Raw genomic sequence first — 24971 nt, 5'->3', positions numbered from 1 at the left:
GTGGATGGGGTGAGGTGGCGGGGATGGCTCAGTTGATAAAAATACTTACTACCAAAGCACGGAAGGGCCAGGAAGGGCCAGGTTTGTGGGGGTTTTGTTCGTTCGTTTTTGTTTTTTGTTTTTTTTTTTTTTTGGTTTTTTTTTTTTTTTTTTTTTTTGATTTTTCGAGACAGGGTTTCTCTGTGTAGCTTTGTGCCTTTTCCTGGAACTCACTTGGTAGCCCAGGCTGGCCTCGAACTCACAGAGATCCGCCTGGCTCTGCCTCCCGAGTGCTGGGATTAAAGGCGTGCGCCACCACCGCCCGGCTCGTTTTTGTTTTTGAGATAGGGTCTCTCTACATAGCTCTGGCTGCTTTGGAACTCATGATGTAGACCAGGCTGGCCTCAGACTCACAAAGATCTGCCCATCCTGGTTTGTGATTTGTAATCTCAGCTCTCAGAGGAAGACAGGCTAGTCCCTGGTGCTGCTGGCCACCCAGCCTAGCCTCACCTGGGAGCTTCAGGTCAGAGACCTTTTCTCACAAAATGAGACACCTTAGGAATGACACTTGAAGTTGACCTTGGGCTTCCACACGCATGTGTAACTGCACACATGTGCACATGATCATGTATATCCAGCACAGCCACCTACAAGAGGCTGTTGGTTAGGTGTATCCTCAGCTACAGTTAGAGGATAGCCTGTGGTGATATGTTGTGTACCCTAATAAAATTTGCCTGGAGATCAGAGAACAGAACAAGCCATTAGATTAAACATAGAGGCCAGGCAGTGGGGGCACACACCTTTAATCCTAGCACTCAGGAAGTACACACGCCTTTAATCCCAGGAAGTGAAGGCTGGCTGCAGAAAGGTATATAAGGCCCGAGGAGACAGGAACGAAAGCTTTTTGGCATTAGCGTCCCCTTTTGGCTGGAGGCTTTTTCGGCTGGAGCCTTTCGGGTGAGGACTCAGAGACATTCAGTCAAGGGATTGGTGGAGTTGGTGAGGTTGGCTGTGGCTTGTTCCTTTGTTTCTCTGACCTTTCAGCATTTACCCTAATATCTGGGTTTGGGTTTTTTATTATAACACCGTTTAGAATTCAAACAACAATAGCCTGGGGCAACATGAGATTTTTGTCTTAAAAAAAAATTCAGAGGCTGAGTGTAGTGGCAACCAAGAGGTAGAGGGGGACAGATCTCTGAGTTCAAGACCAGCCTCGTCTATATAGTGAGTGCCAAGCCAGCTAGGGCTAGAGACTTTGAATTTAAAAAAAAAATAAATAAAAGGAAAGGAAAGAAAAAGAAAAACTCACACAGGACCTCAGTATGTAACCCAAGCTCAAGTCTCCTCACTCAGCAGCAGCCCAAGTTCTGGGATTACAGACATGTCACCATGCTCAATTGGGACCTTTTCTTTTGCCTAAGAGTGTGACCTAGCATGTGAGGCCCTGGACTCTATCCCCAGTACTGAAAAAACAAAAACAAACAAAAACCCCCGTGGTCTCTAAATGTTAAATAAAACTATTACAAAGACTCTATCTGGACCTCAACCCTCAAGAGGCAGAGGCTGAAGATGGCTCAGTGGCTAAGAGCACTTGCTGTTCTTCCAGAGGTCCTGAGTTCAGTTCTTAGCACTCACAGGACGGCTCACAACTGTCTGTAACTCTAGTTAAAGCATATTCAATGCTCTCTTATGGTCTCTGTGAGCTCCAGGCACGTATGCAAGTAAAACACCCACACACAAAACACTAGTGAGAGCCCTCCCCCCCCCCAAAAAAAAAACAAACCCCACAACCATGGTCACATCCAATTATACAAAAAGAAAAAACAGGTATTAAGAATGAAATTCTCAGCTGTGGCTCTTGACTTTTCCTGTCTCTATTGCTGTTGGGAAGTGAAAGCCCACGAAAGATCTACGGGCATGTGCCTTCTTTCTATGTGTCAATATGAGGTGATCCTTAAATGTGAACAGAGTAGGTATAGTGAGTGACCCGGCCCTGTGGTCTCAGCACCTGGGAGGCTGAGGTGGGAGGGACATGAGTTCAAAGGCACTCTGGGTTATACAGTGAGTTCCAGGCCAGCCTCGGATCCACAAGACCCTATCTAAAAATATACCACAGGGAGAGAGAGAGACAGAGACAGAGAAAGGTAACCACTCGAGGAGATGGGATCTGTTTCACTGTTACACACTCCATGTATTTTGCTGTATCAGTGAACAAGGCCAACAAAAGATCCAGGAGGCTGACCCACGTAGGTGTCCAAGACGATGCAACCAGGCTCATCAGGGCCCCTGGGACCTTCTGCTCGCAGTTCCATGATCCACGAAGAGCTCTAAGATCTTGATAAGATCTTGAGGATGAGTCGTCTACACTCTCTCCTAGACAGCTCAGTCTGTGGCGCCCCCAGGACCAAACTCTGTTGCTACTTGGCTCAGAGAACTGAAGACCATTCCCACAGAACACAGCAGAAAGAAGCCCAAGGATGGGATTCTGGGAAGGCGACGCTGTGTAACGTTATTTTTTATATAAATTATCTTTATTTATATGGCATACAAAAGGTATAAATATGATTTGTGTAAAACCGATCACCTGCACATTCAAGCAGAGCCCATGGAATAGGAGTATACAGCTCTCCAAGCCAGAGAGAAAGATTAGAACCAGTGGCCCACGGTCCCCCCACCATTTAATGGGAGACAAATGAACAACTTTCTGCTTAACAGAGGTGGCTTGCAGGGACAGTGGGTGGTGGCAGAGGTGTGTCAGGCTTCAGAGCACGTTTATGAACAAGGCACTTGGTGGGAAGCATGCCTGAGGCAGAACCAGTGACATCTGAAGGGAGAGACAGGACACCGGGTGAACACAGGCCTCCACTTCCCAGATCTTCCGCCATCATGAAGAGGTTTGATACCGAGCAGGGAGCAAGAGGGTGCAGGGGCGAAGGAAGGGACCTCCTCCACACCGGCAGGACCAGGGAGCAGCAGCCAGCAACCTTTTGCCCACGCTGGGAAGCAGCTGGGAGTGGACCACCACCGAAGGCAAGGCCAGAGTTCTGGAATTCTCAAGTTCAGGTCCATCCTGGGCTGGCGAACTGGAGGAATCTGTCATGATTTGCAGGCAAGTGTTCATGATCTCAAAGCCTCGGTGACGGGGCGTCTGCACTGTTGGGCCAGGCTGAAGGCCAGAGGACAAAGTTGACCCGGCGAGGCCTATGGAGTGTCAGTGAGGCAATCCTGTCTCCCCTTCCACTAGATTAAAACTCTGGAGAGCAAGACTTTCAGAGGTTTGGCCGGTCACTCTGCCGAGATCGCTGCCTACCACCCTGCTCTAAGGACACAGGAGAGGGAGGCTGGGGCATGAGAGCCCTCTCAGACCCCAGGAACGAGCTAGTGCTACACGACCTGGGAAAAGAAAACATGACCACTGGGCGGAGCTTTCCTAGCATTGATGGCAGGTGACACTCTACCGCCATCATCACCACGAGGTAAAAGTGATCAAGAGTGTATTCAGCACAAGTACCTCTTAAAGAGTCGGTCTGTTGCCAGGCGGTGGTGGCGCACGCCTTTGATCCCAACACTCAAGAGGCAGAGGCAGGCAGATCTCTGTGAGTTCAGGGGCAGCCTGGTCTACAGAGTGAGTTCCAGGGCATCCAAGGCTGTTATACAAAGAAACCCTATCTTGGGAAAAGTAAAACAAAACAAAAAATAAAGTCAGTCTGCTGCTCCTAAAGAGCAAACTGTGCCATCTCTCTACTTACATTCTGGAAGACACTCCAGTTTCAGAGTATAGGGACACACTGAGGCAGGCCGGCAAACCAGAGTCACGGGCCAAACTAGGCCAATGCCCACTTTGTAAATAAAGTTTTATTGGGACACAGCTACAGTCTTTGTGCACCAACTGGCTATGGCTGTTTTTGTGCTAAAGATGCTAACTGGAGACAGTGCAAGAGACGCTGTCAGACCACTGGCTGGGAGTCTGCAGGCTCCTGTCTTAGAAGCCAAAGGCATCCAAGGGAAGAGCCCCTGTTTGCAAGGGTCTTCAAAAAAGGAGGCCCAAGTGTTTAATATGAGAACCTGATTCTGTTGGGAGTGCCTGAGCATAGGGGAGCTACACTTGTCACAGTCTGTTGTGTGCAGCCAGGAGTCACCAGTGTGTCCAGGTGTCCCTGCGCTTTAAGCCATCTCTCCCCCTCTGAAGACCACATGGGGTCTCTGAAGCTCAGAGAAGGCATGAACGAGTGTGTGCAAGCACGCGTCCACATGTGTAAACACACACACACACACACACACACACACACACACATGCACGCACGCACGCACGCACTCGATCATCCCCGAAAGGAGCAGACTGTTGTTGCTCTTCTTGTGCTGGGGCAGGTCAAAGGCAGCCGCTTTCTGCTCCTGAAGGCTCTGTGGTGTGGAAGTTTCCTACTTGCTGCTTCTCATTCACACGCCAGCTTGCTGTCAAAGCTGGATAGCCCGATGGCGAAGGCTTGAAGTGCACACAGCGGGTAGTTATAGTCCAGTGTGAACACATCATCAGCCACACGGCCAAACTGCATGACTATGTAGTCAGCTGGAAACAGAGAGAAACGAACATGTTAGAGGTTAACGTGGTGGGTACTGGGGATGGAGCAGACTAACTCTTTAAAATGGCAACTAAGGGCTGGAGAGATGGCTCAGTGGTTAAGAGCACTGGCTGCTCTTCCTGAGGTCCTGAGTTCAATTCCCAGCAACCACATAGTGGCTCACAACCATCTGTAATGAGATCTGGTGCCATCTTCTGGCCTGCAGGGATACATGCAGACAGAATACTACATAAATAAATAAATAAACCTTTAAAAAATAAGATGAAATGGCAACTAAGAAGGGAAACTCAGCGGTATAGCACCTGCCTGGGATGTGGGAGGTACCAAGTTCCACTCCTGTGGTGGCATACACTTGTAATCCCTGAATTCAGGAGGATGAGGCAGGAGGATCATAGCTCCACTGGCTGGGCCTACATAGCAAGACCCTGTCTCAAAAAGGTAAAACCGGAAGTTTCTACTTCTGTTCTTCTCCCTACAGACTGGGAAATTATTCCTGACTAACATGGAGGACAGGGGAAAGCCCAGAGAAGCTGGCGGGAGTCACCTGGCTGGCTTCACTGGGGTCACTTGCTCCTGGGTCCTACATGGCCTCACCCAAGAGTTCTTTGCTATGTCACAGAAAGATGCTCACACTCCTCTGGCCCTGTGGCTCCGTCTTTTCAGAGTTCATTTCTTCAGTCACTCCCTGCTGGCATGGTTTCTCTAGCCACTCCTCCAGGCATGGATGGCTTCCCGGCCGGCTGGCCACGGTGGGAGAGCTCATTTCCAAGTTTACACAGAGTACCTTTCCCAGGCGCACCTAGCCCTTCCCTCGCACTTACGGTCATTTCCATGGACTATCTGAAAGTTCTTCACTGACGCCTGAGTGACCCTGCCGTGGAAGTTGAGGACATAGGACTGGGTGTCGTCACTCCACACTGGGGCCTTGTTGTGCAGCTCAATCAGGTTCTCCATGGATTTGTTTTGCCACTTTGAAAGCAAGCTCTCATGTTCCTGTGTGGAGAGAAAACGACTGTCACATCCTCACAATTCTGAGAGTCAGAAGGTGGAGCTTTTCAATTCTGACAGAAAATTGAAGTCAAACACCAGCACAAGCTTTGGGATTCTTTGTAACTTTTTTCTACTTTAAAAACAATTACTGATATTTGTTTTAATTTTAAGTTACAGACAATTATGAGCCACCCTGTATGTGTGCTGGGAACTGAACCTGGGTCCTCTGGGAGAGGAGCCAGTGCTCTTAACTGCTGAGCCATGTCTCCAGAGCCAGCTTTAAGATTCTGATGTGCCAGCTAGCATTTCTTAAGTCAACATCTCTGAACATCCTTCCCATCCTGAGGATCCGGAGCAGGGGTTCTTCCAACAGCAGAAGAGCTACACGCCAGTCTGGTTCAGAAGAAGCAATGCTTTTTTCTCTTTTTTTAACTTGGTCTCTTCTGTGCAGTATTTCTGTATTCAACGTGTATCACTGTCTCCTAGAGACCTTTGCTGATGGGATATAATTCCTTTTCTGCCTTTGAGACCCGGTCTCACTGTGAATCTATTTTCACTTTACTTACATTTCGTGGCCGAAATGGGATGCGTTCATGATTCATATTCATCCCCGGAATGATCACAGACATTTTCCTAGGACCTTTAAAACCCAGTACATTGGTTTCCTGAAAGACAGTGAAATAAGGCAGAATTTGGAAACAGAAGGGAAGAAGAAACCTCCATCTGTTTTACAGGAAACCTCCTCTGGCACAGAAAATGCTGCCAGCCTTGAGAGCCCGAGAGCAGTTTCAATTCTTTGCTGGAGCTAAACGGAGACTGAGAATTGGACCCAGTTGTCAGGCGTGGCGGCACATACATGTCCCAGTACTTGGGAGGTTGAAGTAAGAAGACTGCTTGAGCTCAGGAGTTTGGGGCTAGCCTAGGCAAAGTAGTGAGACCTTGTCAAGGAAGGAAGGAAAGAAAAGAAAGCCAGCTGTGGTGGCACACACCTTTAATCCCAGAATTCAGCGGGTTGAAGCAGGAAGGTTGAGAGTTTGAGGCCGGCCTGGAATATGCAGCAAGGCTAGGACACAGGAGAAGACCCTGTCTCAAAGGGGAAACCAAACCAAAACAACAGCTATGAGAGAGAGAGAGAGAGAGAGACAGAGACAGAGGGAGAGACATAGACAGAGAGAGAGACAGAGAGAGAGAGACAGAGAGAGAGAGACAGAGACAGAGAAAGAGACAGAGAAAGAAAGAAAGAAAAGCAGGAAGAAAGAGAAAGGAGGGAAGGGAAAGGTTAGATGCAAGAGATGGCTTTAATCTTAACCTATTGTTTATTGCAGCCTCTGGCCAAAGAGCAAGCATCAGGAAGAGAAGGGAGCTTAGTGGAGAATCGTGACTGAACTTGGTGATCCACATCCAATTAAAACTCAAACACAAGAAGGATGGCAGCTCCCAAAGGGGATCAGAAACACCAAGAGAGGAAGAAGAGCTGGCTCTGGGCCTGGCTGGCGCACAGGGGGGCAGAGGGGGGCCCTGGGGGGAAGGGCGTCACTTACATAGCAGATGGCGGCCAGCTCCTGGCGGGTGTGGGCCTTTTCCACCAGACCCTGGGCCTTGACTGGGTTGACACCATGGTCATACACTGTGAACTTGGTCCCCATGAGATTGGATCTAGTATCAGGAGAAAAAGCTACCATGATGATCTGCAGTTTCCTCTTGAGACAAGGACAGGGGACACCTGTCTGCCTGCTAGCCAAACAGCGGCCCGGACACCATCTTTTCAAAGACCTCACATCACAAGGAAGAGCTGAGATTCCTCTTTCTTATTTGTTCAGATAGAGTCTTCCTCTACATCCTAGGCTGGCCTTGAACTTGTGGGCAAAATCCCCCTGCTTCAGTCTCCTAAGTACTGGGAGGATGGGCATGAGCCGCTATGCCTGGCCTGAGATTTTCTTTCTTTTAAATTTTTATTTAAAGGAATATAATAAATAATTTATTAACAATTAAGAAATAATTTAATAAAAATACATTATTGTTATTATTTTAGTTATTAAGACAGGGTCTCTCTATTGCTAGCCTGGAACTCATGATCCACCTGCTTCTATCTCCCAAATTCTGGAATTAAATGTGTGTGCCATTATGCCTGGCCTCATGATTTTATTTTTATTTTATTTTTTATTTTTTATTTTTTTTGGTTTTTCAAGACAGGGTTTCTCTGTGTAGCTTTGCGCCTTTCCTGGGACTCACTTGGTAGCCCAGGCTGGCCTCGAACTCACAGAGATTCGCCTGGCTCTGCCTCCTGAGTGCTGGGATTAAAGGCGTGCGCCACCACCGCCCGGCTATGATTTTATTTTAACTTTTTTCTTTTTTGGTTTTTTGAGACAGGGTTTCTCTGTATAATAGTCCTGGCTTTCCTGGAACTTGATTTGTAGACCAGGCTGGCTTTGAATTCACAGAGATCCGCCTGTTTCTGCCTCCAAGTGCTGGGATTAAAGGCATAAACCACCACTGCCCAGCTAACTTTTTTCTTTTTCAGATTAACACATCTATGTATTTGAATCATTTAAAAACAAACAAACAAACAACAATAGCAAAGGTCTGGGATGTGCTCAGTGGTAAAGCAATTGCTTAACATGTATGAGGCCTTAGGTTCAATCCCTAGTGATAGAGAAGAGAATGGGGGCGGTAGGAGGGGGGCAAGGTGGAAAAAAGAAGAAAAAAGCAATTATTCTGAAATTACAGGAATTACGGAAAGACAAGGTTGATGACCTGAGGCTTCATCACCTGAGTTTGCCAATGTAACTTTCCCCTTCACGAGACAAATCTGTCGGGTCTGTGGAGACCAGGTAGTTGGATGTTTTGCTCTTTTTCCGCTTCCTACCAGCAAGAAGAAATATCTGAGAAAAGAAAAATGTCAGTAAACACAAGTCCAGTGAGACCACAAATGATTACCAGTATCTATCATGTGCAAAGAAGTCAATTTTAGGCCAGGCATGGCAGTGTACACCTTTAATCCCAGCACTTGGAAGACAGAGGCAGGTGGATCTCTGTGAGTTCATGGCCAGCCTGGTCTACAGAGTGAGATCCAGGACATCCAGGGCTACACACAGAGAGAAATCCTGTCTCAAAAAACCAACAAACAAGAACCAGAGAATAAGCCGGGCGGTGGTGGCGCACGCCTTTAATCCCAGCACTGGGAGGCAGAGGCAGGCAGATCTCTGTGAGTTCGAGGCCAGCCTGGACTACCAAGTTCCAGGAAAGGCGCAAAGCTACTCAGAGAAACCCTGTCTCGAAAAACAAAAAAACAAAACAACAACAACAAAAAGAACCACAGAATAAAATACATGAACAAAGGAGATCCAGCACGGCCGAGGCAAGAGGATCTGAAGTTCATGCAGCAAGTCACCCTCAGTCCAAATTTGAGGCTATCCTGGACTACATGATATCCCACACAAAGAAAAAAAGAGGGAGGGAGAAGAAAACAAGCATACTTCTACACTCTTGCTGGGGCAGCTCAGTGGTGGGGCAGCTCAGTGGTGGAGCAGCTTAGTGGTGGGGCAGCTCAGTGGTTGGGGCAGCTCCCGTCATGAAGGGGGCTGAGCGCCATCCTGGCACATGGAAACACTTCTCCACTTCCTTATACCTTTTTGTTTGTTTGTTTGTTTTTGTTTTTTCAAGACAGGGCTTCTCTATGTAACAGCCCTGGCTGTCCTGGAACTCGCTCTGTAGACCAGGCTGGCCTTGAACTCAGAGATCCGCCTGCCACTGCCTCCGGAGTGCTGGAATTAAAGGCGTGCGCCACCACCTGGCCGGGCTCCACTTCCTTACAGTATGGACAGAAGTTTTTCTAGAGGGTGGGCAGGGGTGGGGAACTAGAGGTCCTGCCCATGACTAGGACTGATCTAATGACATTAGAACAGGACTTCGAAGTATATAACCCACTTTCAGCTGACGGAGTCTAATCAAGGGGACTCCCTGGGCATAACCAATTCCCACCACAGCCTTGTCCTCCCAGGAGCATCTCAGGGTTAAGGACGTGGCTTGGTGAAGGAGTGCCTGCCTGATGTGCATGGTGTTTCATCGCCAGACCAGAAGAAAAGAAGGAAGGAAACGGCCAAGGATGGACCCCATACCTTGCGATTCTCCTCCTTCTCCAGGTGCATATAGTAGGTGGGGAAGAGGCCACGGTCCATGCCCTTCTTATCCCTGGTTACCCGACACTTCACTGTGACACCCCGAGGGGCAGGACTGTATGCGAAGTCCTCTAAATTCTCCACTTCTCCAAGCTGGGCGTCCCCTTGCTGGGCTGTGACACCAGAAGCCCCCGTCTCCTGAAAACAGTTTTATGTGAGCAACCAGAATCGGGTGCAAACTCCAGCCCCTGCAGCAGACGCGGACACAATCCTCCCCGTCTTCCGCCCTCGCCCAGAGGCAATCTGATAGTCACACAGCGCACCAGGAGCCCCAGTGTGAACACTTCCCGGGGTGGAGGGTCACCGCACCAGCTGCAAAGGACAACGTACCGAGGCCGCTTCCTGGCCGGCTGCGGAACTCTCTCTTTCTGACTGAGCTGACGGGGAGCTGAGATTGTCCCCTTCCTCTCCCTCATTGTCCGTCTCCTCATCGTAGTTCACGCTACCCAAGATGCCTGGCAGAAAAGGAAACTGTCAGCAACGGGCAGCGGGGGGGTCTGAGAAGATCATCCTGGAAAGGAAGAGCTTCTACATTTTTCTTGCTTAAAACCTTGCCAGCGAGGTGGCTCGTGGGTAAAGGTGCCAGGGTTGACACCTGAGTTCAACTCCTGGGATCCACATGGTGGAAAGAACTGACTCCCTAAAGTTGCCTGACTGCCACATGTGTGCTGTGGCACGTGTACACACACACACACACACACACACACCACAAACAAAAATGTAATGATGAATCACTAACTGGAATCAGATATGGTAGTACACGTGTATAATCCCAGTACTCAGGGGACAGAGGCAGAACAGAAGGACTAGAACGTCAAGGCTATATAACAAGCCTGGGCTACATTAGACCTTGTCTCGGGGCTGGAGAGATGGCTCAGAGGTTAAGAACACTGGTTGTTCTTCCAGAGGTCCTGGGTCCCAGCACCCATATGGTGGCTCACAACCATCTGCAATGAGATCTGGTGCCCTCTTCTGGTCTGCAGGGATACATGCAAATAGAACACTGTATACATAATAAATAAATAAATCTTTTTTTAAAAAAAAGACCTTGTCTCACCACAACCACCTATTACGCTTTAGGCAAACTCCAAAGTCTTGCTATGTCCTCTTACATTTTATGTAACTAGCGTCTTCTTTCTTTCTTTATTTGTTTTTGAGATGAGGGTCTCACTATGGAGTCCTGACTGTCTTGGAACTCACTGTGTAGACCAGATAGGCCTTGAACTCAGAGATCCTCCTACCTCTGCCTGCCTAAGTGCTGGGAGTAAAGGTGTGCACCAACGTGCCCCCACAGCTCTACACCCAGAAGCAGCCCCTCTAAGCCCTCCAGGCTCGCCCTAGCCACCCTCACACCCTGCTCCATGCCCCACCACTGCTGCCTCAATGGGCCAGATCCTGGGCCGTCGGGCCCTTGCATTTCCTCTGGGCGGCTTGCGGAGCCACCCAACCGGGGCTAGCTGCTATCCAGGGACTCTCTGGCACCTTTTTACTTCTAGCACAAAGCCATATTTACTTATTTTTGAGACAGGGTCTCATGTAGTCCAGGATAGCCTTGAACTTGTTATACAGTCTAGAAGGACCTTGAAGGAATGCCCTGCCTCCGTCTTCTGAGTGGTGGGATTATAAGCATGTGTCTCTACAGTTTCTCCAGGGCTGGGAATCAAACCCAGGGCTTCACGCGGGCTAGGCAGGCACTCCACCAACTGAGCTACATTCCCCAGGTCACAAAGCCTCGGTCAGAATTAACGCTCTGTGAGAATAACGCTCATACAATTATGCACTCAGAACCCTCATTTTCTTTTTTAAACCTTTAAAGATTACATTTTAACGTGTTTATTCTGTGAGTGTTTCTGTCTTCCACCACATGGGTTCTGTTCAAACTCTGGCTCTCAGGCCTGCCGGAAGTGCCTCTGCCCACTGAGCCATCTCCTTGGCCCTCAGAACCTTTTTTTTCCCTTTCTTTCCTTTTTTTTTCCCCCTCAAGACAAGGTTTCTCTGTGTAGTTTTGGTGCCTGTCCTGGAACTCACTCTGTAGACCAGGCTGGCCTCGAACTCACAGAGATACCCCAGGCTCTGCCTCCCAAGTGCTGGGATTAAAGGTGTGCGCCATTGACGCCTGGCCTTTTTTTTTTCCTTTAAAATTAAAATTTATTTATTTAGTTAACAGGTGTGTGTGGAAGAGAATTGTAGGAGTCAACTTTCTCCCTCCACCTTATGGGGTTGCAGGGATTGAACTCTGGCCGTGGGGCTTGGCAGCAGGTAACTTGAAGCAACAGGCCATCTCACTGACTCTACTTCTACATCGCGCTGAAGCTACTTTCTAAGTGGATGGACACATGGCCCTGTTTCAGTGGCCAGCTCCTCTACCACGCGCAGCAGATCCTCCAGGTGGGAGCTGGTAATGCAAGCACCTGGCACACAGCATTCCTTCCCGGCCTCCACTGTTCTCACTCCAAGGACAGTCACACAGCTGAGCACGGTGGCAATGTCTACGGTCTCAGCATCCAAGAGGCTGAGACAGGGGGATCTCAAGTTAGAAGCCAGCCTGGGTCACATGGCAATACCTTGTCTAAAAGGGAAAAAAAAGGGGGGGGGGGCAAAAACAGGCACCTGATCTCATTATGCAATCTTTCTTTTCTTTTCCGAGACAGGGTTTTGTGGTGGTATTTTATTTGTGCTGAAATGTGATACTTTATTTGTATGTTAATAAATAAAGTTGCCTGGAGATCAGAGGTCAAACAGCCATTAAACAGAAGTCAGGCGGTGGTAGCACACACCCTTAATCCGATCACATGGCAGGCAGAGTCTCTGTGTGGTCAAGGACAGAGCCAAACATGGTGACACCAGCCTTTAATCCCAGTACCAACCATAGAGACCTGGAGGGCTGTACAGACAGGCAGTGACGAGGAAGTCATGTGGCTGGGCTTAGAGCCAATGAGAAGGCAGACCAGAAGGCAATAAAAAATACAAGTCAGGCAGGAAGAAATCTCTCTCTGTGGAAGCTAAAGCTAGTCGTGGCTATTACTCTGATCTCTGGCGGTCACCTCTGTATTTGGCTCTATGTTTCTTTTTTTTTTTTTGGTTTTTCGAGACAGGGTTTCTCTGCATAGCTTTGTGCCTTTCCTGGAGCTCACTTGGTAGCCCAGGCTGGCCTCGAACTCACAGAGATCCGCCTGGCTCTGCCTCCCGAGTGCTGGGATTAAAGGCGTGCGCCACCACCGCCAGGCTGGCTCTATGTTTCTTATTTACTAAGACTGTTTAGAATTTCTTCTACAGGGTTTCTTCGTCAAAAGAAAGGGGAAGTCATATATAATTATTCTGTATTTCATTACCTTGTTTTCTCAGACAGCAGCACTAGTGACTACAGTCACCAAGCATCACCACTTAGATGTCAAAGATGTTGAAACCCCAGGCCACACAAAACAAGCCTGGGCCATTTAGATTATAAGCCAGCGAGAAAGGAAGTCACCCCGCCCAAAGCTCAGCATCATCCTCACCGTGTTTTTGGAGAATCTCCTGAAGGTCTGGCTTCGGGGAAGTCTCCACAGGGCTTTCCCGATCTGCACCTCCTTCAATGCCCTCTTCTGGAGCAGGGGAGCCCACTGAGAGAACTTGAGGCTTGTTTTCCAAATCCTGAGCCTCTGGCTTAAGGAAAGCAGCTGGACCATCAATGCCTAGAAGCCCAGAGAGAGAGAGTTAACTAGAATTGAGGTTTGGGGGATGTGGTCAGAATCAAGGGCTACCCAGCCATCTCAGATCTCCTTCCTTAACATCATAAGCACGTTTGTCCAGGACTAGGACCGATTCTGTTAACAGGCTTGGCTCCTCAAGCTGTACTCCAGAACTAGGAGTGAGACCAAGAGGCTGGGAGTGTGGCTCAGGGCCAGAGTTTTCATTCACCTTGAGAATTTTGAGAATTCATTCATTCATTTTAGACCGAACCATTCATTTTTCATCAAAATCAATAGTTCTAGGGTGGACATGAACTTGAAGGCATCTTCCACGATTTTCCCCCAAAGACCCAGAAGGTGATTATAAAGATTAGGAAGGTACTTCGGAAGGACACCAGTACTGTCTTTGTGCACCACATTAGCGTTCTTCTGCCTTATCTCGGGTCTGTGAAAATTGTACTTAGGCCAGATGTGGCACTGTCTGAATACACACCATGTAAGATGACATCACTGCGAGGCGTCTGAGGGTCCACCAGAGGCGTGTGCTCCTCACCACCTCGTGGCTTTAACCGCCGCAGCCTGGCTTCTGGGTTTGGTTGTACCATAAGTGGCTCAAGGCGTTTCTTTCTCTGCTTCTTCTCCAGCAGCGCCCTCTAGAGAGAAAATTCAGTATTACAACAAGGGGGCCTACCATATTGGAATAGCTTAGACTGCTTAAAAACAAACAAAAAACAAAACCTAATCCTAAGAACTGCTGCCAATCCCTTTTTGTTTCACAAGAAATACAAACACTCTAGCTGGTCAGGTGGTGCACATCCTTAATGCCAGCATCTAGGAGGCAGGCGGATCTCTTGAGTTTGAGACCAGCCTGGTCTTGGAAACACTCAGGCAGGTTTTTTCCTCTTTCCTGATGGGGTCTTCCTATGTATTCCAGGCTGATTTTCAACTAATGATCTTCCTGCCCAAACCTCCCAGATCTTGGGATTACTGGGATGTACTGCCACAGCCAAGCTCCTCAGTTTTGTGTTCTTGTTCACCTTACAAAAGCTGAAATCAAATGAATTTGGGCCAGAGGTGAGAAGAAAGAAGAGGTAGCTGGGACATTCCGAGCAGAGGACAAGTGAGTTTTCCAGTAAAAGCAAGATAAAGAGCCAGGGCCGGGGGCAACCCTGCAGAATGCTTGCTTGGTTGTGGTGATAAACACCATGACCCCAAAGCAACTTGGAAGGAAAGGCTTCATTTCCATTTACAATCCTTCAGAAAAGGCAAGTCAGGACAGGAAAGAGGAGAAAAGAACTAGAGTGGAGGTCACGGAGGAACGCTGCTTACAGGCTTGCTCCTCACGGCTGGCTCAGTTTTCTCTTCTACACCCCCGACCACCATCCCAGGGATGGCATCACCTACAGGCCAATCTGATGGGAGCAGTTTCTCTACTGAAGCTCCCTCTTTGATGACTCCTGTTTGTGTTGTCGGCCAAAACCAACCTACACACCACACAAGTGTAAAGTCATGGTTACGAGGCGGGTGGAAACACTGAGTGCGGTGCCACTCACTGGTCTCAGCTACTCGGGAGGCTGAAGCAGGAGGACACTGATCCCAGGAGTTCATAGCTGGACTGGGTAATAGGGCGAGAATAAGTACCCCCAAACCAAACCAAAACAACGGCAAGATAAAGCAAGAAAGTCAGGCAAAAAGGCATAATGGATATGAAGAAAATGTCCCAGTAAGACAGAAAGGACAGCACTGTCACATATACCATTTTTTAAATTATATTTATTTTATTTTGTGCATAATCTGCCTACATGCATGCATGTGCCCCACATGCATGCCTGATGCCCACAGAGTTCAGGAGAGGGAGGCAGATCTCCTGGAACTGGAATTCTAGACAGCCAGAGACACATAGAAGAGCCTGTTTTTTTTGTTGTTGTTGTTTGTTTTGTTGTTTTAAGCTATGACCAGCTTAGCACTGTTAGTCGTTAGGGGGATGAAAACCAGCTGCCACTTCACACATGCTGAGCTGTTAGGAGCCAGTAAGTGCCGGAGACCACAAAGAAGCCTCCTGCATCAGTGGAACTCAAGTGGTTCAGCATCCCATCTGCACTGTACCCAGTCTTGCAGAAGTTAGGGGTGATATAAACCTACAGAGGGCAGGCAGAAGCCATGAGCAAACGCTACACCATGTCTGTGTTAGAGACAAGGTCTGGCTATGCAGCTGAGGCTGGCTTTGAACCTGTGACCATCCCACCTCTATCTCCTCGGTGCTGGGATTACAGGCATGCACTAGCATGCTCCACTAACCTTTGGTAATTTTTAAAGATTCTAGGGGAATCTCAGGTAAGATCAAAGGGACCATAATTGATGGCCGAAGAGAGATACTGTCCTGTTTGGTATCCATGACGGGGACTGGTCCTTGCTGACCTCCATGGTGGAAAGAGTCATCTCATCTTTGCTGGCTCTTCCTCTGTGCTTTGCACGTGACCTGCTCTTTCTCTGCGGTCGCCCTCATCCCACCACTGAGTTCTGGATGTATTGGTGACCACATCAACTGTACTGCAGGATTCAGCCCACACCCTGGGCCTTCTCCCCAGGCCTGTCCTCAGGTGTTGACTAGATTGAGAACTCCCCGTTGTCTTGGCTAGACTCACTTTGCCGGTATGCCATCAGTAATGTCACTGTGGATCCCGTGCAACCTCACGTGATGGTTCAATGTTTTTGACAAATGTTGAAAAAAATCAAATAAGCAAGCAAGCGAGAAGGCGATGGAGGTCATAGTGAGGTCAGGTCTAGTTTCTAAGCTGCCTCATCATCACAGCATGTTACTACAGCGCACTGCACACCCCTCCCTCCCCTCAAACGTGTGATGAGAGACGGCTGTGTGTCCCTAGGCTAGGGAATACTGACGGAATGATCATCAAAAATACACCTAGTGGGAGCTGGGCATGCTGGCCATGCCCTTAATCCCAGCACTTTGGGAGGCAGAGCTCTGAGAGTTCAAGGCCAACCTGGCCTACATAGTGAGTTCCAGGTCAGCTAGGACCTCAAAGAGAGACCCTGTTTCTAAAAACTAAAAACAAATGAATAAACACACACACACACACACACACACACACACACACACACACACACACACACGCACTTACTCACACACTCTTCGTGAAGGGAAGGGGAACTGGGGGATGGGATGGGGAGATACCTCAATGGGTGAAAGTGCTTGTTAGGCAAGTCTGCTCTAAGCTCAGATGCCCAGAACTCACATAAAATCTAGAAGCAGTAGCTCAGGTGTCTGTAATGCTAGGGTGTCCATATGGGGAGACGGGAGGCAGGGACAGGCGATTCTGCAGAAATCCTGAGCCAGCTAACCTCGATGGCTAGATGGCTTATGCCATCCAGAAACCCTGTCTCAAACAAGGTAGACAGGAGACAGGTGAGGACTGAGACCCAAAGATGGCCTTCTTACTTCCTTATACAGGAACAAACACACAAATAAACAAGCAGGGTATGAAATATCACAGTGCGTCATAAATATGTACAATTACTATGTGTCAATCAAAATAAATGTATCTTTTAAAATCTGTGCTTGGGGGACTGGAGAGATGACTCAGTGGTTAAGAGCATGGACTGCTCTTCCAGAGGACCTGGGTTCAATTCCCAGGACCCACGTGGCAACTTAGAACTGTCAGTAATTTCAGTTCTAGGGGACCCGTCACCCTCACACAGACATACATGCAGGTAAAGTACCAAATGCACATAAAACAAAAATAAATTAATTAAAAATAAAATCTGTCCTTGGATTTTATTCCATGAGTCCAGTACAGGAAACAAACAGCCAGGCAGTGTGGAACAAGCCTGCAATCCCAGGACTTGGGAGACTGAAGCAGGAGGACTGCTGGAGTCCATGGACAGCGTGGGCTGCAGGGAGAGACTGTCTCATAAACCCAACCCCTTCCCACACTGAAATTAAATAAATGAAATGTATATAAAAAGAACTGTAAATAACACTATTAAAAATTTAACAGCACAGCAGCAAGCACAGGCCAAAATTCTGTTTTGAGACAGGGTTTCCCTGTGTAGCCCTGGCTGTCCTGGAACCCACTCTGTTGACCTCGAACTCTGAGACCTGCCTCAGACCAGATTTTAAATAAGGACAAACTGTTAAATGAAATTGCTCCAGGGGGTTGGGGATTTAGCTCAGTGGTAGAGTGCTTGCCTAGCATTCGTAAGGCCATGGGTTCGATCCTCAGCTCCACAAAAAAAAAAAAAAAAAAAAAAAAAAAAAAAAAGTAGGGAAAAAAATGGGCTGGGGAGATGGCTCAGAGGTTAAGAGCACTGGTTCTTCTTCCAGAGGTCCTGAGTTCAATTCCCAGTAACCACATGGTGGCTAACAACCATCTATAATGAGATCTGGTGTCCTCTTCTGGCCTATAGGCATACATGCAGGCAGAACACTGTACACGTAATTAGTAAATCTTTAAAAAAAAAAAAAAAGAAAAAGAAATTGCTCCAGTTTGGACATGGCCTACAGTGTCTCCCAGAGATGCACAGTGTAGTCATGCTGAAGGATGGGGAATGGGAACAGAGGCCTGTAACCCAGCCCCAGAGAGGCTGAGGCAGGAGGATTGACCTCAAGGAAAGCCTGGGCTACACAGCAAGTTCCAGGACAGCACCAACTACACAGGGAGAGAAGCTGTGGCCTGGTAGGAGGGTTAAGTCATCCGTGGGCCTCTTGTGGGAGGGACTGAGCAGTTCCTACCCCAGGGTGTCAGTCGGTTCCAAGAGCAAGTTGTCATAAGAAGCGCCAGCTGTGGTGGCCCACTTCTATAAACCTAGGACTCAGGCAGGAGGATCATGAATTTGAGGCCCCTGGTGGGCAACCGCAGTGAGAACCTATTTCAAGAATCAAAAAGCTGGGTGTGGTTGGGCCTTTAATCCCAGCACTCAGGAGGCAGAGGCAGGCGCATCTCTGTAGTTTGAGGCCAGCCAAGGCCTGCTATGCCCCCACATCCACCCACCAAGAAACCAAAAAGAAAAAAAAATATATTTATTTTCCTGTCTTGTCATGTGACATCTCTTCTGTACACAGCTGTTTCCCCTGCTGCTTCTCTGCTATGTTGTGATATAACGAAGGGGGCTGTGCTGGCTGATTTTATGTCACTCTGATATAAGCTAGAGTTATTTGGGAGGAGGGAATCTCAACTGAGAAAATGCCTCCATAAAATGTGGCTTTAGGCAAGTCCACAGTGCACGTTCTTCATGGTGTACTTCAAGTTGTGAGATGAATATGATCACGGTGTTTATTTCAGCGAGTAGCGACCTAAGACAGGGGCGTCACCAGAGCTAACAAAGCTGCTAGATCTTGGACTTTAGCCTCTAAAACTGTCAGCTAAATAGGTTTCTTTTAAAAAATAATGTACCCAGTCTAGGGTATTTTGTTATGGCAACAAGAAACAGGCTAATACAACTTTTGTTTATTTATTTATTATTGTCAATATTTTAGTGTTTTTGAGGTAGGGTCTCCCTATGTAGCTCAGGCTAGCCTTGAACTCGCAATGATCAGTCTCTCTAGAGCTGGGATTACCAGTTAATGTTACCATGCTCAGCTACAACATTCTTTTATTCTTGTAGAAGGTGCCAGGAGATTTTCAATGACTATTAACAAAGCCAGTTTGTAGCCACCATCTTCAAATCACCCTGCTCTTGCCACAGCCCAGAGCTTTGGCTCGGCAACTAAGTTCACACACTGTTTAATGAGTAGCCATGAGCGATCCTGCCCTCCTGTCTTTCTGTGAGACCCTGTCATGACTTCAGAGCCGAGACTGAAGGTTCCAGTCAGTGCGGTCCTCCAGGAGCCCCGCTCACCTGATTGTCCAGCCTCAGCTGTCGAAGCCTCAGTGTCTCATCTTCAAAGGCACTGTCTCAAAAACAGAAAAAGAAAGCACATAAAGACACAATCATTCCAAGAGCCTGTCCATTTCGTGTTTTTCATACATGCATTCCACTGGGCTAACGGAAACAATGGATTCTGCCTTAGAGGTAGCGCCTGTTTCCAAGGGTTGCCTACACTCAAGCAAGATCCACCCACTACCACACAGGCCCACCCACTACCACACAGGCCCACCCACTACCACACAGGCTCCAGAGGCCCAGAGGAAACCAGAGTCTACACAGGCTAGGAAGAAGATGCTAACACAAACCCATGCACAGGAGATCTCTTTTTCTTCCCCTTTCTGCCTCCCTCCCTCCCTCCCTCCCTCCCTTTGTTTTGGGCTGAGGATGGTACCCTGGGCTCTGAGCCTGCTAAGCCTGTGCACTGAGCCACACCCAGCCCTTTCTTTTTGTTTTAAACTGTGTGCCAATACTCATCCTGTTCCAAAACAACTCGGCCTAAGTGTTTTGTGTGTGTCTTGTTTTGTTGATTCCTTAAAGCAACCCTATTAATCAGGACTGACTTCTCATACTGAAGATGAAGAAGCAGAGGCTTGGAGAGTCACGCCAAAGTTTAATAGCTAGAGTTGCCGGGCGGTGGCGGCGCATGCCTTTAATCCCAGCACTCAGGAGGCAGAGGTCTCTGAGTTCGAGGCCAGCCTGGTCTACAAAGCGAGTTCTAGGACAGGCTCTAAAGCTACACAGAGAAACCCTGTCTTCAAACAAACAAACAAACAAACAAACAAACAAACAAACAAACACCAGCTAGAGTCCAAATTGTACCTAAAAATCAATTAATTTACCTCTTTTTTGGAGCTACTTCTATGAGAAAGAGACAGGGTCTGGGTGTCACAGCTACTAACTAACCTTGTCTGACTCCCCTAAGATCTGCCATCTGGGCCATGGCAGCTCACACCCACAATCCCAGTGCCAGAGGGGTGGAGCTAGGAAGGCCCTGACTTTGTGGACAGTCTGGGGCTTCATGGTGTCCCAAAATCAACTAGGTCTGCATTAGTAACATTTGTTCTGCAGAGAAATACTAAGGAATACACAGACTGACACCACTGGGAGCCAGAAGAGGGCATCACATCCCCAGAGCTGTAGTTATGGGTGGTTGTGAGCTGCCATGTAGGTGTTGGCAGGACTGAACTCAGGTCCTTTGGAAGAGCAGCAAGTACTCTTACCACTAAACTATCTCTCCAGGCTCCCCTTTAATGTACCCACCCACCCACCCACCCACCCATCCATCCATCCATCCATCCATCCATCCATCCATCCATCCATCCATCCATCCATCCATCCATCTATCCATCTAGTGTTTGTGGTAGTGATAGGGATTGAATCCTGGGCCTTGGGCAGGCTAAGCAAGTAATCTACCACTGAGCCACACTCCCAGCTCTGAGACAGACTTCTTGTTAGGAAAAAAAAAAGTGGCCAGGCAGTGTTGGCACACACCTATAATCCCAGCAGTGGGGAGGCAGAGGCAGGCAGATCTCTGTGAGCTTGAGGCCAGCCTGGGCTACAGAGTGAGTTCCAGGTCATCAGTACTATACAGTAAGACCCTGTCTCAAAGACAGAACAAACCTGGCTCAGTGGTAGAAGGCTTCAGACATAAGGCCATGGGTTCAAACCCAGCACTGCAGAACACACTAAACAAAGGAACACACACGAACACCATGGAGCACTTCCAACACCGGCCCCTCCTCCCAGCTGCAGCCCCCTCTGGCCTCGCCTATGGCTCCTACACTTCTCCTGAGATGTTTCTATTTCCATCCCCACATGTTCTTAAATCCTAGTGCATTAGGACAGGGTGAACAGGCTGGCATCCAGTGGGGATTAGTGTAGATCTGCAAAGATGACGTCTAAAATGCCTGAGACAAACCAACCCGTCATGAACAGCGTGTGGGAAAGGGTTAACCAGGAGAAAAGACTCTGAGGCTACAGCTCAGTATCTCCCAACCGATGCTGCAAACCTGCTTTTGCTCAACGCTCTCACTCTCTGTCCTCAACGCAAAACTAAAATTGTGATGCCTCCTGGCACGGATAAAGACCATCCCCTCTCCTCACCACACCTCGCAAGTGCTGAAACCTCAACAATGCTACACTCGGACTGAACACCCCAGAAGCCTCAAGCATTCCTTTCAGGTTCTCTAACAGTGAGCACGCTGGGCGTGTCTTCAAGGCCGCATCCAGACACCATTCAATTCCTTCCAGCAAGCCTGGGCAAGCTGAGCAGATGTAAATAACAGGGTATCACGGAAGCATTCTGAGCTGAACGGAACAGAAAATAGATGCTGCAGGACTGTAACACGTACACATCATAGCTACAGCTGTTCTAAATCAAACCATAGGCTGAGGACGGGCTCAGTGGCAGAGCACTCGCCTAACATGCACAAGGCCCTGAAAAAATAAAGAAAAAGTAAACTGAAACTCTCATTTAGCAGAAACTGAAATGTGCTCTTAATGGCAGAACCCTCTCTCCAGCCCCGACCCCCACAACTTTGACCGTCTACCATATAGACACAATAGTTTGTTTTCTTTCTTTCTTTTTCTATTACATCCTCTGGGAGCCTCTGCCCTTATGACCGACTCAATTCCCCAAAGCCTCACTTCCTGAGACCGTAACTTTGCTGACCTGACTAACTGTGGCGGAAGGGTATGGGACACACACGTTCACGTCACAGGACTTCACAGAAGATGGTCGGTCGGTGACCACAGAGGGGAAAGGTAAAGGAGAAAGCTGAGTGAGAGCTTAACTATGATGAGGATTGCCAAGCTGGGCATCGTGCTTCCCAGGACTCTTCCAGCCTGAGGCCAGCCTAGACTTACACAGTAAAACCTGTCTAAACAACCAAGCCAAACACTCAGTTAAGATCTCCAGTAATGAGGTGTTGAGGCATCGTGTTCTTGTTTGTTTTGTTGTTGTTGTTGTTGTTCGAGACAGGGTTTCTCTGTGTAACAGCCTTGCCTGTCCTAGAACTCGCTCTGTAGACCAGGCTGGTCTCGCACTCAGAGATTCACGAGCCTCTCCTTCCCAAGTGCTAGGATCAAAGGCGTGTGCCTGACCACCGCCCAGCTTAAATGTCCGAGGTTTTCTGTTTGTTCTTTAATGTGAGGGACCACTATTAGATGAGAGATAAATGGGGTGAAGGGCAAAGGTTATTTTTGAACTTTTTTGGTAACTTTTTTTTTTGCAAATTTAATTTCTTTCTTTCTTTTAAGTAATAATGACAGACAGTTATTAGGAAGATGGGTGTGGCTAGTGAGCTAGGGAAAGACAGAGATGCAAAAGTTATTTTTTTTCCAAATAAAACAGTAAGAGTTACAAAATAAGACATTTTGATAAATGCTTATTTCATAACTATGGCCTGAGTAATTTATCAATTCCTCTGCCCTTGATCCGCCTGCTTCTGCTTCCCTGGAGCTGGGATTAAAGGAGTGGACCACCACGGCCAGCGTGCCCTCGAATACTGCAACCAATTACACTCAGGGTATTTCCGGGGAGCTGAGAGAGGGTGAACTGTGAGGATATTTGCCCAAGATCCAACAGAGCTGGCTCCATCACTGGAGACCTCTCTCCCTTCTACTGTTGCTGTGGAGCCCTTCCTGACAAACAGCTTGCCTGTTTCACTCACTAATCTTCAACCACCTCCATCCACCTCCATCCACCTCCACCTCGAGGCCACACTCACAGTCCCTGCAAGTTCTCTGGAGCTCACAGCAGCTGAACAATCATGAGTGATTGCTCCACCAGAGAAGGACGCTAAGTGATTGAGTGCTGCAGTTAAGGACGGAGAGGCTCGGCAAGTCCCGGAGGTCCTGGGGAGAGCAAAGCTACTCTGCAGGAAGGGGAACAGGATAAGGCTTGCAGAAAGTGATGGCCGTGAGACCCAGTCACGGCTTTCCTAGGAGGGACTGGAGCAAACAGTTCCTTTACTGGTCCTGAAGATCACAGACGCTGCTGGTCAGTCTCAGACATGAACAGTGAGGAGACAGGTGAGAAGGAATGGTCTATCCTGGACACTAAATGCAAGAAACACACTGGGGTGAAGCCACAGTGACAAAGCTTATGAGAGACAAACTGATTTGTGTGCACCAAGGAAGTATTGGTGAGATGTTACGGGAAAGACCAAAGAAAAGGTTTTCATTGAAAATGACTCTTATGACATTTACTTATCATTGTGTGAGGAGTGGCATCCAGAGGCAGAAGGATCTTTGTGAGTTAGAGGCCAGCCTAATCTACCTAGCAAGTTCTAGGATAGCCAGGATAATATAGAGACCCTGTCTCAAAAAGAAAAAAAGAAAGAAAAGGCAAACGTAGTATGTGAATGGGTGCGGTGGCGCAAGCCTACGTCCCAGCACGCTAAGGAGATTCTGTATCGTGCAAGGCCAGCCTCAGCTACACTGCTGGCCTATCCTGGGGAGGGGACTTGATTATTCTGCACCAATGTCTCCACGACCATCAATCAACGCATGTGGAAGATACCTGAGATGAGCAATCAGACTCCCCTGCCTGTGATTCTGACATTGGATCTCAGGGATCCAGTTTCGTACGGCCTCTCTGAGGACACTGAGACACATCTAAGCGAGGCTATGTGGTTCCACAATCAGTAAGCGACAACTGCAGGGTATAAGAGGCAGGCATTCTGGTCCTGCTCTGTGCTCTCAACTACTCCACTGAAATATATCCAAGGTGACCATCGCTTTACATTTCAGTAGTAATCAAGAAAACTAGGCCACCTGCAAATAACTGACACCCCACAGACCTGCAGTATCCCTCTACCCTGGGTAAGATGGGCAATGAGTGGAAATCTAAAGAAATCTAAATACTTTAGGAAAGTATATACAGCTCTTTTGTGTGTGTGTGTGTGTGTGTGTGTGTGTGTGTGTGTGTGTGTGTGTGTGTACCTATGTATATATAGGTACATGAACTTGTGTACATGTATTGTTATGCCCAGATGTCAACCCCAAAGAGACCACCAAAGACCAAGGATGTCCAGAATGCAACAGCAAGGTTTATTCTATAGATACAAGCCTAGACAGGGAACTCATTCCTACACCCAATAGAGTGAGGCAGGGAGGAGTTGCTCTTTCTTTGTGAGGCTAGCTATTTAAAGGCAAAAACCACAGCCCTCCAGGGTGGTTGGGGGGGGGGTTGGGGGTTTGGCACGGGTGCAACTCGGATTGGTTTATTTTTATTTTTTATTTATTTATTTATTTATTTTTTATTTTTTTTTTTTTTTTTGGTTTTTCGAGACAGGGTTTCTCTGCGTAGCTTTGCGCCTTTCCTGGAGCTCACTTGGTAGCCCAGGCTGGCCTCGAACTCACAGAGATCCGCCTGCCTCTGCCTCCCGAGTGCTGGGATTAAAGGCGTGCGCCACCACCGCCCGGTGGTTTATTTTTATTTTTGAAGGTCTCTGTTCTCTTTTAATTGGGTGAGGGTATGTAACCTTTGAATTTACTGGTTGGGGTTTACAATTATCATTTTGGGGGCTGTCCAGGACAAGTCCCAGGCTCTGTCCTTGAGCTGCCATGGAGGTAGGCTGGCCTAGCATGTTCACATTGACCCATACACGTAGCTCTAAGTTGGTGAGGGGTCCCAGACAGTAAACAACTGGCTGAACCTTGAACAGTCAGAGTACGTGCAGAAA

The 24971-nt window shown here is 48.1% G+C and overlaps 1 protein-coding gene across 2 annotated transcripts in view; it reads right to left on the bottom strand.

The window, feature by feature from the left end:
• Nucleotides 1-3608: 3608 nt before the first annotated feature.
• Nucleotides 3609-24971, bottom strand: part of Tulp3 (TUB like protein 3) — a 35631-nt gene continuing 14268 nt past the window's right edge. Inside the window, exons 2-11 of one of the 2 annotated variants that reach the window (XM_028881522.2) lie at nucleotides 19255-19306; nucleotides 13892-14051; nucleotides 13225-13401; nucleotides 10058-10182; nucleotides 9668-9865; nucleotides 8319-8431; nucleotides 7091-7205; nucleotides 6116-6214; nucleotides 5381-5552; nucleotides 3609-4546 (exon numbers count right to left, since the gene is read on the bottom strand). In XM_028881522.2, coding sequence (XP_028737355.1) covers nucleotides 4413-4546; nucleotides 5381-5552; nucleotides 6116-6214; nucleotides 7091-7205; nucleotides 8319-8431; nucleotides 9668-9865; nucleotides 10058-10182; nucleotides 13225-13401; nucleotides 13892-14051; nucleotides 19255-19306 — 1345 coding nt within the window. In that variant the 3' untranslated portion in view covers nucleotides 3609-4412. Of the gene's footprint in view, nucleotides 4547-5380; nucleotides 5553-6115; nucleotides 6215-7090; nucleotides 7206-8318; nucleotides 8432-9667; nucleotides 9866-10057; nucleotides 10183-13224; nucleotides 13402-13891; nucleotides 14052-19254; nucleotides 19311-24971 lie in introns of both variants that reach the window. The other variant, XM_028881521.2, reaches the window with a different exon arrangement.

The sequence above is a fragment of the Peromyscus leucopus genome, chromosome 3, assembly GCF_004664715.2.
Source record: "Peromyscus leucopus breed LL Stock chromosome 3, UCI_PerLeu_2.1, whole genome shotgun sequence".
NCBI lineage: Eukaryota > Metazoa > Chordata > Mammalia > Rodentia > Cricetidae > Peromyscus > Peromyscus leucopus.
Note: the sequence above shows the minus strand (reverse complement) of the source record. Positions and strands in the feature narration are given on the sequence as shown.